At 54.2% G+C, this 13,441-nt stretch overlaps 1 protein-coding gene across 3 annotated transcripts in view; it reads left to right on the forward strand.

The window, feature by feature from the left end:
• The first annotated feature begins 869 nt into the window (after positions 1-869).
• The window catches only part of DLGAP4 (DLG associated protein 4), an 87,061-nt gene continuing 74,489 nt past the window's right edge, over positions 870-13,441 (forward strand). For 2 of the 3 annotated variants that reach the window (XM_068987431.1, XM_068987429.1), the window contains exons 1-4: positions 870-1,868; positions 5,142-5,383; positions 8,146-8,260; positions 10,845-10,895. In XM_068987431.1, the coding sequence (XP_068843532.1) occupies positions 870-1,868; positions 5,142-5,383; positions 8,146-8,260; positions 10,845-10,895 (1,407 nt within the window). The remainder of the gene's footprint in view (positions 1,869-5,141; positions 5,384-8,145; positions 8,261-10,844; positions 10,896-13,441) is intronic. The other variant, XM_068987430.1, reaches the window with a different exon arrangement.

A 13,441-nucleotide genomic window follows, 5' to 3' on the forward strand; every position in this document is an offset into this window, starting at 1 on the left:
GGGCCAGCACAGATCGTCCCATGGTGGTCTACACTGCCAGTGGGACCAGCCCTAGGGATGAGGGGTGGCTGTTTGGGGGGCATGTGGAGTGAATGTGCATGTATCGGGCTCCTTGCGGTGAGGAACAGTCATGTGGCCATGGAATCTGGAGGAGACCCTGGTGGCTCTGTGCTAAAGAATGCCTGCAATGCAGGAGACCTGGGTTCGATCCCTGGTTAGGGAATATCCCATGGAGAAGGGAATGGCTACCCACTCCAGTATTCTTGCCTGGAGAATTCCATGAACAGAGGAGCCTGATGGGCTACAGTCCATGGGGTCACAAAGAGTCGGACATGACTGAGTGACTAACACACACAAGAAGTCTGAGTTTGAACCTGGGTTTCGAGTTTATTGTGAAAATATATTCATCAAGATAGGAAAGTAGAACATATTTTAACAGTTTGCTAGCCTGAGCTGTTGCTTTTATTTTCATATATGGTGAGTGGGTCTCCATTTTCCTTTTTTTTTTTTTAATGCTATCATTTGTATTTGAAATTTAAAAAATGATATAAATGAACTTTAAAAAATTCCTTGTTTCCATATAAATTTTAGAAGAAGCTTGTCAATGAAGAATATATATAATTTTTTTTTTGGCTGTGCTGGGTTTTCATTGTCCATTTTACTCTTGATCTCAGTGCACAATGCTAAGGGCAGGCCGGGAGTCTTCAGAAATCTTCCCAGCCTTGAGATCTGTGGGGAGTCTGGGCTAGCCTTCGCCTCCAAATCCAGCTGACGCCTGTCTGTCTTCTCTCCCCAGGTCAGCTGCTGCCCGGGAGAGGCAACCCGGGCGCCCCGCTAGGGGGACGGCTCCTGCCCTGAGGGCCGGGATCATGAAAGGCCTCGGTGACAGCCGCCCCCGCCACCTCTCCGACAGCCTGGACCCACCACACGAACCCCTGTTCGCCGGGCCTGACCGCAACCCCTACCTGCTGTCGCCCACAGAGGCCTTTGCCCGTGAGGCCCGCTTCCCCGGGCAGAATGCCCTGCCAGGGGATGGGCTCTTCCCGCTCAACAACCAGCTGCCACCGCCGAGCAGCACCTTCCCCCGAATCCACTACAACTCCCACTTCGAGGTGCCAGAGGAGAGCCCCTTCCCCAGCCACGCCCAGGCCACCAAGATCAACCGGCTGCCTGCCAACCTGCTGGACCAGTTTGAGAAGCAGCTGCCCATCCATCGCGATGGCTTTAGCACGCTCCAGTTCCCCCGCGGGGAGGCCAAGGCCCGGGGCGAGAGTCCTGGCCGCATCCGCCACCTGGTCCATTCCGTCCAGCGGCTCTTCTTCACCAAGGCGCCCTCCCTGGAGGGCACGGCAGGCAAGGTTGGTGGCAACGGTGGCAAGAAAGGCGTCCTGGAGGACGGCAAGGGCCGGAGGGCCAAGAGCAAGGAGCGGGCCAAGGCCGGGGAGCCCAAGCGGCGCAGCCGCTCCAACATCTCGGGCTGGTGGAGCTCCGATGACAACTTGGATGGTGAAGGTGGCGCCTTCCGCAGCAGCGGCCCGGCCTCGGGACTGATGACGCTTGGCCGCCAGGCGGAGCGCAGCCAGCCCCGCTATTTCATGCACGCCTACAACACCATCAGCGGGCACATGCTCAAAGCCGCCAAGAACACCACCACCGAGCTAACCGCCCCGCCACCCCCGCCCGCACCCCCGGCCACCTGCCCCAGCCTTGGGGTGGGCACCGACACCAACTATGTCAAGCGGGGCTCCTGGTCCACTCTGACCCTCAGCCACGCCCACGAGGTCTGCCAGAAGACCTCGGCCACCTTGGATAAGAGCCTGCTAAAGTCCAAATCCTGCCACCAGGGTCTCGCCTACCATTACCTGCAGGTGGGTCTCTGCCAAGTTCAGGGGTGGGGTGAGGGGTTGTGGGGAAGGCACCAATTTGAGACCCAGCTGTACCACAGGTTGACTTGGAAAGTTGTTTCATTCAGGCCTCGGTTTACTCACCTAGGAAGTGGGTGGCCGCTGGTATCTTGCTAATAAGAAGATTCTTTCCATTGGTCATGTGCTCAAGAGCCATTGATTAAGACCCTTCTGAGACTAGCCCTGAGTAAGGACTAAAACATATCCCTGCCCCCCCTTTAAAAAAATATTTATTTTCATTTTTGGCTGTGCTGGGTTTTCACGGCTACACGTGGGCTTATTCTAGTTGCGGCGAGCAGGGGCTACTCTTCATTGTGGTGCATGGGCTTCTCATTGCGATGGTTTCCCTTGTTGCAGATCATGAACTCTAGGCGCATGGCCTTCAGGAGTTGTGGCATACAGGCTTTAGTTGCTCCATGGCACGTGGGATCTTTCTGGACCAGGGATGAAACCTTCGTCCCTTGTGTTGGGAGGTGGACTCCTAACCACGAGACCACCAGGGAAGCCCATATGTCCCTGCTCTTGAGAAGAAAAATCTGAAAGCTGTGCCCTCTATCCCCTCCTAGAACCAATTGCATGGCATTCTGGTGCCAACCTCCTACCTGGTACTGCCACCAGACTGGGTGCTCCTTGAGGACAGGGACCATATCTAGTGCCATTCTGTGTCCCCAAGGCCCAAGACAGTCTGTCATAGAGGAAGTGCTCAAGAAACATGAGAGGAGAGAGGGGTAGATGAGCAGATGAGCACTTAAGTGAAGAGATCAAAAAGTAAATAAGACCTATTCCCAATTATCAGGATGCTAGGAGGAAAAAGGGGGCTTCCCAGGTGGCTCAGCGGTAAAGAATTCGCCTGACAGTGCAGGAGATGCAGGAGATGTGGGTTCGATCTCCGGGTCAGGAAGACCCCTTGGAGGAGGAATAGCAACACATGGACAGAGGAGCCTGGCGGGCTACAGTCCATAGGGTCACAAGAGTCAGACATGACTGAGTGACTGAGCATGCACGCTGGAGAAAACAACACACGGACAGTCCTGTCAGTGAGAGCAGAATGTGATGAAGATGAGCAGGGAGCTGCAGGAGCCCAGAAGCCTAAGTCCTGTTGGAGGACTAGCTTTTTTCTTTCAGACACTAGAGTTGATTGGGGCACTTATTATGCACCAAGGTCCCACTGCTGGAAAGTGGCAGAAGGCTCAGAGACATCTCTGCTGCTACACATGCACTGGCCTCCTCAAGGGCAGGGTGAGTGGCTGTGACCTGGGGAGCTCCCAGCGCCAGAGCCCAAGCTGTAGGTGAAAATGGCAGGAGTAAATTTTCTGTTCACTAGATGGGAGGGGCTGCTTCAGTAGGTAGCGAGTGCCTCATCCCAGAGGGCAGGTCAGCACAGGCCTGGCCAGCCCTTGGAAACACATTAGATGCATTTTGAACCAGATGAACATCTAAGTCTGACAGATGCCTGCATTCTTGTCATTCTATATAGAATTCTAAAGACAGTGAGACTATGGAGGGGAAAGATTCTTCTTGTTTTTCCAAAGGAGGGAAATTAAGTCTAGGCAGGATTTTATATATTTAAGGCTTTTGCGGCTCTCAATCTACCTTCCTTAGTTTAGAATATAGGAGAGGGTGGTGTGCCACCTAGCTCCCTCTCAGATGATGTGGTTTAGTCTGATCATGTGAAAATACTTCAGAAACACCATGAAAGAGCGGCCCCGTAGGCGCTGGGTTAGTGCCAATTGTTTGCTCCACAGGAAGTAGGTGGGTAAGAGCTAGGGAAGCAACAGGTGTTAAGCAGGGGTATACAAAACCACCTTCCCAAGGGACAGGTGGAGGAAGAGAGGATGGACTCGCCAATGGTTTGGGGTGGAATGTACAGAACAGTCAGCCGGGGAGAAGGCATTAATGAGAAGTCTGCAGGGGGGACCTGGGCTGGGAATCTCAGGCAGAGACCTTCCCTCAGCCAGGAATCAGCTACCAGCAATGCAGGGGCCAAGAAGAATGTGGACTCTGCAGGCATGGTGATTTGGGGAGTGTGTGCATTTGTGGATGTGGGCAAGAATCGGTGTGCTGTGTGCACTGAGAAACATGTGTGCCTGGGTGTCCACGGTGACGTATAGACCCAGCGAGAGAGTGCGCTCTGCATGTGTTGAGGCTGGGACACAGTGAGGCGGGGACAAGCTGAGGTGGGTCCAAGGTGCACTGGCGGCTAGTGTGCACGTGAGAAGGCATGTAAGCTCTGTGTTCACATCATGCACTCACTGAGGGAGCGGCACACCTTGAAGTAGCTGGGGTGTGTCCTTCAAGAGGCGGGAGTAGGGGGTTATGCCTGCTCTCTGAGATGAGTGTACATGGCACGATGTGTTCACCCTGTGCTGGGCTGAGGTACGGCCATACTCCGTCACATGGTGACCATCCACTGTCGTGGAAACGTCGGTGGGTATCAGATGAACGAGGGCGTAGACTTTGCTTCCTGGAGCAGCTGGAGGATCCTGGCCTCAGAGGGCAGGAGGGGTCGCCTCCGTTGGTTTGCCATTGTAACCACTGGGGTCAGAGCTGCCCTCACAGCTGCAGCCTCACTTGCCCTTATCACAGCTCCCTTCCACTGATGGGGTCCCTGGGGTTCAGATGGGAACACTGAGCCCTTTTTCCAGCTCACCACATGGCTGCCCAACCCAGGAAAGCCCCTCTGCTCTTGGTACCTCAATTCACCCATCTATGGGGTGAGGAATGTTGGTTAGTTGGCCCCAGAGACCTCACCCCCATCCTTCAGGTGAGGTCCTCTGGCTGGGGCCCTCTGACTTGTCCTCCCCCGTTATCCTAAGGTCTGGTGACCTCTTTCAGGCCTGCGGCTCTCATCTGTGCAGTGAGATCATGAGCCATCCACTGAGTTGGTGGAGGAAGTGATAGGAAGGTATAGGTGCTCACAACTGTAGCTGGGGTGGAAGCCATTGTGAACATTCTGTCTGGGTGGCTTTGCTGGGGCACCCAGCCTGGGATCCTCGGAAAAATCTAAGGCCAGGGAAGGCCACATAGTGAAACTTCCCAGGATATCTTTCGACGTAAGGCCGAATTCTCCAAGATGGGAGAGCGAGGGAGCTTTAAGGTCTTGAGGATGGGGGTTCCATCCCGCAGCTCCGTCCCCAGATGATGAGTCCCATCCTGGGTGGCCGGTGGCGCTCTGTGGGTGTGCGCTGCCCACCCGCAATCCCCGAGCCACCTTCGCTGAAAGCGGTCCATCCCCAGGTTCCCGGCGGCGGCGGCGAGTGGACCACCTCGCTGTTGTCCCCGCGCGAGGCGGACGCCACGGCCGAGGGCCCCATCCCGTGCCGGCGAATGCGCAGCGGCAGCTACATCAAAGCCATGGGCGACGAGGACAGTGACGAGTCCGGCGGCAGCCCCAAGCCCTCCCCCAAGACGGCGGCGCGGCGCCAGAGCTACCTGAGGGCCACTCAGCAGTCGCTGGGAGAGCAGAGCAATCCCCGCAGGTGAGCGCACAGCCCGGGCCCCTAGAGTCGCTCCCCTGCCCCCGGGAGCCCGGCACCAGAAACCCTGGCCACTAGAAGTTCGGCTCCCTAAAAGGACCACTCCCTTAAAGTGAGCCACGCCCCCGCGTGGGCCACGCCCTCCGGCTGTCCCCGCCTCCAGGGGCCCCGCCCACTTGTGAGCTAGCCTCTGGGAAAGCCTCCTTGCTGCTGCTGCTGCTGCTGCTAAGTTGCTTCAGTCCAATCCGAATCTGTGCGACCCCATAGATGGCAGCCCACCAGGCTCCCCCGTCCCTGGGATTCTCCAGGCAAGAACACTGGAGTAGGTTGCCATTTCCTTCTCCAATGCATGAAAGTGAAAAGTGAAAGTGACGTCGCTCAGTCCTGTCCGACTCTTAGCGACCCCATGGACCGCAGCCCACCAGGCTCCTCCGTCCATGGGATTTTCCAGGCAAGAGTACTGGAGTGGGGTGTCATTGCCTTCTCCGAAAGCCTCCTTACCTGCTTGCAGCCCCTGCTCCAAGCCTCGCCTTCCAAGTGAGCCCCTCACAGGTATCCCCCACCCCTGAGAACCTCGCCTTCCTCCTCTTCGGCTGCCGGCTGTCAGGAAAGCGCAGCCCCACAGATGAATCCTGCCCTCCAGCTTCAGACTCAGGTCCCCTAGGTGAACCCTTCTTCAGTTTAGCCCCCCTCCTGAGATCCTCCTCCTTAGGTTGGCCCCTGGTCTTTGATGAATTAACTCCGGACAGCCCCGCCATTTGGTGAGCTACCCCACTACCCTCCTCCACCCCAGTTCAGTCCTGGCCACAGGTGAGCCTTATGCTCTGATGAGCGTAAGGGGAGTCTCTCTAGAGAGACTGGCCCAGGTAAACCCTGCCCAGCGGAGCCACACCCCCAAGGTGGTTTCCACTCCCACAGCCCCAGGAACTGCTCCAGGGGACCCTTTTCTTCTGGCTAGAAGAGCCCTGTCCTTTGGAGGATTAGGGAGAATCCAGAAGTCAAAGGGAGTGATACACAGCCTTCACCTGTCCATTACCTTGCCTGGAATTCCTGGAATGGGACCCAAACCTATTGTTTTAAGGCTTGGAAGAGTTAGTGAAAGTGTGAAAAATGAAATGCACTCACACAGAAAACAACAATTAACATGTTAGAGAAGTGAGCTTTCACGTGCAGAAGTCACAGGGGGAATGAGAACAGAAAAGAATGAGTAGAAAACAGGTGAAAGTTGCTGCAGGCGATTCAGAACCCACTGAGGAAGAGAAGCAAGCCAGAAGCAGACAAAAGGCACGGAAGAGGTAAAGGAAACAAGGTTAGTCCTAGTTCTTCAGTTCCTGAGGGCAACAGCCAAGGCTTCACGGAAAAAGCAGGCTGGGAGGACTGCAGCCGTGGGAAGAGAGCGGAGCAGATGACAGGAGCGCCGAGGCAGGGAGTCTCCTTGGCCAGGACAGAAGGCAGGGAATGGCCTCCAGGTGGGAATTCAGGACACCGTGGGCTGTTTCTCGGTCTCACCCTCTCTGAGCCTTTTCCCTCTAGCTTTAAGGAAAGGAGGCTGAGCTGGATGATCTCTAAGATCCCTTCTAGTCCTGACCTCCTACAAGTCTTGAATGGTCTGTGGGCATGGAGGGGGGAGAGGTGGGCAGGACCAGGGTACAGGCCTTGAATGAGAGCGAATTGATAATAGTAGTACAGGCATCCTTCAAACCACAGTAATACAGAGAATATCGCAATAAAGTGAGTCCCGTGAATTGTTTTGTTTCCCAGTGCATGTAAATCTATGTTTACATTCTAGTCTATCAAGTGTGCCATAGCATTATGTCTTTTAAAAGGTACATACCTTAATTTTAAAGTGCTTTATTGCTGAAAAATGCTAAGCAACACCTGACAACTCAGGGTTGCCACAAACCTTCAATTTGTAAAAAATAATTCTGCAGAGCACAGTAAAGGGGATTGCAATAAAAGGAGCGTGCCTGGAGTAACAGTAACGGGGGCCATCTGTTAGCACTTGCTGCTCTCTGGGCTCTCTGCCTGCCCCAGTGCCCTTTAACCTGCATCTCTGAAACCGCCCCACAGCCCCAGCAGATAGGCACGGTGACACCCCCACTTAGAGGTGAGGAAACTGAGACTTACGAGGTGACAGCTTACCCAAGATCACCCCGGGAGGAACCTGGGTTCCAGTCTAAGTTTGTCTATATCGAGGGCTGAGCTGTTGGCAGCTTGGACCTTATTTTGAGAGCAGTGGTGCAGAGGAGGCCCGTGGTCAGGTAGTTGTGAGAAAAACTGAAGCACCAACACTGTGGGGGGAAAGTGGTGAGTCTTCAGGAGCCTGGAGGAGGCTGCCTGGACATTGTGTCAAAACTGATGACTTTCGGGCAGCCCTAGCTGGAGGTCAAAGGTTGTGGGCCTTGACAGTCTCCTCTGTCCAGCCCCTGGAATTGCCCCAGGCTTGCAGAGGAAGGCGCTGTAGAATTGAGCTGCTGTGGAGTGCCTCTGGTTTGAAACAGTCAAAAGCGAGCTTGTTCTGCCACCTCGTGGCTGCAGCGGACATGACAGGTAAAGGCCGCCTGCACCCACGAGACTCCCAAGGCCTCCAAAAGTTGGCAGCTCTCCCCTTGCTCATCACCCCTCATACTACCCAGGCTGGCAGTGACTTCCATTTTCCCTTGTACCACTGGATGACCTTGGCCAGTTTTCCCGCCTCTGGGCCTTAGTTTCCCAGGGCGAACAAAGAGGAGACTGAGCCCATTCTGCTCCCCATCCCCTCCCAGGAGTCTGGACCGCCTGGATTCCGTGGACATGCTGCTGCCCTCCAAGTGTCCAAGCTGGGAGGAGGACTACAACCCCGTCAGTGACAGCCTCAACGACTCCAGCTGCATCAGCCAGGTGAGGGTGGTGGGCAGCCAGAAGGCTGGTGGGCTGGAGAGAGCCCCGACTCCCACCCAGGAGAAGGACCAACATCTGGGTCCAGCCTCCGCTGAGTGGTCCCTGAATGTCTGCCCTGTGCTTCTGTTCAGTCTTTGTTCCTGAAGCTGTCTGTGCATGTCTCTTCCCCACTGACCGTCCAGGCACAGCAGCCCCAGGGCCCGACACTGATGGCCTGAGCTGTGGGCACAGAGGGAGGGTTGCACTACTGCTGTCCACCCAGAAGCCCCCAGGATGTGGAACTGGAGACCTGGCTTTGAGTCCCAGTCTTGCTGCTGACAGTGTAAACCCAGGTCAAATCCCCCGCCCCCCTTCCCGGAGCCTGTTTCCTGACTTATCACCAGAAGGTAATCATTCCTATTTGAAAGGGTTGTGAGGAATCAGTGAGATAACAAACACAGTGTGCTCAGCACAGGGTAGCTACCTTGATGGTTAGTCCTGCCATCTTGCTGTGTGACTTCCAGCAAGTCACTGCTCCACTTGACCTCCATGTCCTACCTGCTTGGTGGATAGCTGGGCTTCCAGGACTCGGCCAGTTCTGCCAGTAATAGTGGTAAGCACGCTCTGCCGTACTATTAACTCAACCATCAGCTCCTGGATCCCTCACCACCACCCCAGATGGTCCATATCCATATCCCCATTTCACAGATGAGGAAACTGAGGCCCAGATAGGTAGGAGCACACAGGGAGGAGGAGGCAAAACTGGGCAGAGAGGGACTGTCAGGCCCAAACCTGGACCTCAGTCCCAACTGTGTTGTGCACAGTACTTTACCATTTGCAAAGGGATAGCCAGGCAAGGCTCGAGCGCTCCCTCCACAGTGTGAATGCGGGGACAAGGCCCAGAGAGGGCAGACACCTGCCAGTGGTAGCACAGTGAGGCAGTAGAGACAGTCAGGCGCAGACCCAGCTGCCTCTCTAGGCAGGAACAGGCCCCGGGTCCCACTGTGTGCAGCCCCACTGCCCAGGCTAATGGACTGCTTAGAACTTTTGGACCCCAGATCCCCACCACACCATTATTCCTAGCCTGGCCAAGCTCTCCCCAGCCCCCAACCCTCAGGACTGTCATTCCCAGACTCCAAGGAGACCGACCTCAGATGGGGGGAGAGGTAGAGCCCCCCCACCCCAGCTAGGGGACCCTCTGCCCCTCCCATCCTCCAGATCCCACCAAGTCTCACCTGAACAGTTGTGCTGGCCTCCATGCCTATCACCTCCAACCTATTCACGGCGGCCAGAGGGGAGCTAGCAAAAGGCAGAAGTCAGATCACATCACCTGCTCCGCACCCTCCCATAGCTCCTGCCTCCCCCCAGGAAAGCCAGACCCGCAAGGCCTGGCCTCCCTCTCAGACGTGATCTCTGGCATACTCTGTCACTGGCCCTGCTCTTGCCACACTGGCCTCCTTTTGCTCCTCGCATCCCTCATTCCTGCCCCAGCCTCCCTGCGCTTGTTCCTCCCTAGGAGCACTCTTCTCTCAGATCTTTGCACAGCTGGTTCCTCTCTGTGATCCAGGTCTTGGCTCAAATGTCACCTCAGAGAGACCTGCAGTATCACTTCCCACCTCAGGGGGTCCCCGGGCCCCCCCGTTCCCTTACCTTGCTTCATTTTCTCAACAGCACTTCTCACTATCAGGAATTATATTTGTTTGCTTATTTACTTGGTATCTGTCTCACCCTTAAGACTGGGAGCTCCCTGCAGACGGGGCCCTTGCTGTCTTGTCCCCACAGCGTCCCCAAGCAGGTGGTGCAAGGCGTGAAGGTGTTTGCCGGATGGACAGCGCCCTTCCCTGTCTCTCCCATTCTGTCTGTTCTCTCATCCCTCAGCCGTCTTGTCTGTGTCCCTCTGTTTTTCTCTCCTCTCATTCACATTTTTCGCCGATTCTCTCCAGTGTGTCTCATCTCCATGTTTCTCTCTGGGTCTGTCTGTTTGTCTCACATGTACCCTCTCCATCCCCCGCCTGGCCTTGGCACTGGAAACACACTTTTGTCCTTTGGCTACACAAAAAGGTATATGGAATCAGCCAGGCTGGGGACCCCAGCCAGTCTCTCCCACTACCCCCTGCCCAGCCCCAGTTCTCTTCTGGCCTAGAGTCCTCTGAACCCCAAAACCCTCACCCCGTGAAGCTTTGACATAGGTGGCATCAAAGTCAGAGATGTCCAATTCTGTCTGTATCTCTGAGTCTCAACGCCTGCCAGGAGAAGCTCCCCTCCCACCAGGCACTGGATGGGGTAAGCCCTGACCAGGGGAGAGAAGCCTCCAGGTTCTGCCCCTAATCTATAGATCCTGGGAGGCTATCTGCCCAGCTGACAGGCAGCAGACAGGACCTCCATGGTTCCAGAAGCCAACCCAGGAGAAACACTTATAAACCCAGTCCCAGAAGGAGTGAGCCTCCTATCCCTGGAAGAAACCAAAACCTCCTAGTAACTGGGCCCCAGCCAGTCTGGGGAGGAGGTTAGACCAGCCCCAAGTTCTCTTGCAGCCAAGCCTGAAGACCCCACCCCAGCCCCCAGCTTCGGTCTCCCCGTAACCCTCCCCATCTCTTTCCTGCAGATTTTTGGACAGGCCTCCCTGATCCCCCAGTTGTTTGGCCACGAACAGCAGGTCAGTATGTTTGCCATTCTCTTGCCGCCCCATCCCAGAGTCCAGGGCTGGGCCTAGGCATCTCAGTGTCCTGGCCCCTATCCCGGACAGGTGCAACCAGAGCTAGCACCAGGAAAACCTCCTCCAAGGAGGATGGAATTGGGGCTCATGTTGGCACCTGGACCTTTCTCTCCCTGGCCCTGTCACTTCACTTCTCTGTGCCTCAGTTTCCTCTTCTCAAAAATGGAAAAGAATGAGTTAGGTTCCATGGATGAGGCAAGAATAGCCCCAGGACATTAGGATAGCATTGTAATCAACTCTACTTTAAAAAAAAAGAGTAGCCCTAGGATAAGGGAAGGCATATCCTGAGAGATTCTAGCTCCCTCCTTGTCTTCTCCCCCAAAGCCTGGGAAAGGCCAGGCAAGACTGTTCTATTTGGACAGATCAGGGGCTGGGGACATTGGCCTCCATGTTCCAGGCCCCAGATCCTCTGACTTATCTCTTTTCTTGGGTTCCATCAAGATTTTTAAGGATGTTAGGGTTCTGGGATGAATGCAGAGACTTCTCAAGTTTACCAAAGTTGGTGAAGATGATGCTGGTATTGGCACTGGCTGCCTGTCCCAAGGGTGCCCTCTCCCACACACACACATCCTACCCACGGAAGGGGTCCTTTCCTCTCCTCATCACCCAGCCCCAGCCCCAAGGCCACGTGGTCTACAGAGTAGAGCTAGAACTGGCCCTACATCTCCTGATTCCAGCTGGGGATGCCTCATGCACCTCCCACCTTCATTTCAGAGTTCCTCTTGGTCACACTGATGCAGAGGGTCTTTGGGAAGCCCACAGTGGGCCAGGTGATTGCTTCCTTCCTTCAATAGCCTCGGGAAAAGGGTGTGATGTTTCACATATAAAACCTCCAGGGGAGGTTCCCTACACACAGTGTACCCTCAGTGGTACACATACCAACAGCACTAACCAGCTGGCCTCTCCCCCAAGAGCTTGGGAGCATCTTAACCAACACTCACAAATCCTTGCAATCACCCCACAGAGCTGCCTGTAATAACAGGTACAGGTTATCAGCTATTTACTTTCCTCCCAACACACTTCAAAGCATGCGATATGAATTATCTCATTTAATCTTGACCACCATCCTGTGAAATCTGGTCTCTAATTAGCCCCCATTTTATAGATGGGGAAACTGAGGCACAGAGCAGTTCAGTGACTCACCCACATTCATATTGTGAGAAAATGATGGACCTGGCAGTGAACCTCTGGCCGTCTAGCTCCAGAGCTGGGCCATTACTCTGCAATCCCAAAGCAAGACCTCATTGCCATTGGCAATCACAAGGGTCTCTCAGTATACCTCCCTCAGGTTGCAGTTTTGGAGGATAAACACCTATCTCTTTAATACTCCCTCCAGGTGAATTCATGGTCTACGTGTTAATTTATCAGTGCTGTCTGATAGAACCTGGTGATAATTAGAAATGTTCTATAATCCATGCTGTCCAATAAAGATAGCATGAGCAAGTGCAACATGGCTAGTATAATTAAGGAACTGAAATTTTTTAAAATTATATTTAACTTGACCCTAGATAGCCACACATGGTTAATTACTACCATCTCGAACAGAGCAAATTTAGACCTTTCCAAGCATATACTCTAAATTGGGTGATGATCCCTCTGCCAATTTATCTGGTGCAGGACCTGATAAGTTCACAGGCATTCCACTTCATTTAGAGGAGGAAACACTGGTCTAAAAGGTTGTGCTGGCCTCAGGTCGCACAGCAGGTCCAGGGCAGAGCTGGCCCTAGGCCCAGCCTCATCTTTTCCTTCATGTGGTGGAGGAAACTTTTGCCCCCCTGCCCTCTTGCCCAGGTGTCTCCCAGGACCCCTACCCAGTGTCCATCTTTGGCCGACTCACTCCTCAGCTCATACTTTGTGATCTCCAGGTAACAAGATGGCTTGAGACGTGGGTCAGACAGACGCTTCCAGAACTCTCAGAGGGTATATGTATGGTGAGGACCCGCTATGCTCACAACTCCAGCTGCAGATTTGTAGGATCTTGAATGATTTTCTCTAGAGGAACACTTAGAAACCATCCAGATGAGGTTGAGCTAAATGTTGAGGTTGAGGCAAATCGCACACATACCACCATTCTCCATACCGTGGCAGACATCACTAATTGATCCTCACTGCCACGACCCTCATTCCAGTTTTATTTTCTCTCGCCAGACTGTTGCCTCGCTTCGTCTCTGGCCTCTGCCTCCATTCCACACCCTCCATCCAACATCCATTCTGTATCCCAGGGCTAGATTAATCTTCCTTAAGCACACATTTGGAATACTGATTCTGCTACTTCCCCACCGGGTGCACCTGGCAAGTAGCTTCCCCTCAGTTGCCTTCAGTTTCTTTGCTTATAAAAATGAAGGAATTGGACCATAAGATGGTAAATGTCCGGCACGCCTAGTGCCACCTCCCCATTCCAACCATCAGGGCAAACATCACTAATTGAGTATAGCCTTCTTTCTGGTTGACTTCAGATGTGACCTCAAAATGTATTAGTTGATCAG

This window comes from Capricornis sumatraensis, chromosome 15, assembly GCF_032405125.1.
Source record: "Capricornis sumatraensis isolate serow.1 chromosome 15, serow.2, whole genome shotgun sequence".
In the NCBI taxonomy this organism is placed as follows: domain Eukaryota; kingdom Metazoa; phylum Chordata; class Mammalia; order Artiodactyla; family Bovidae; genus Capricornis; species Capricornis sumatraensis.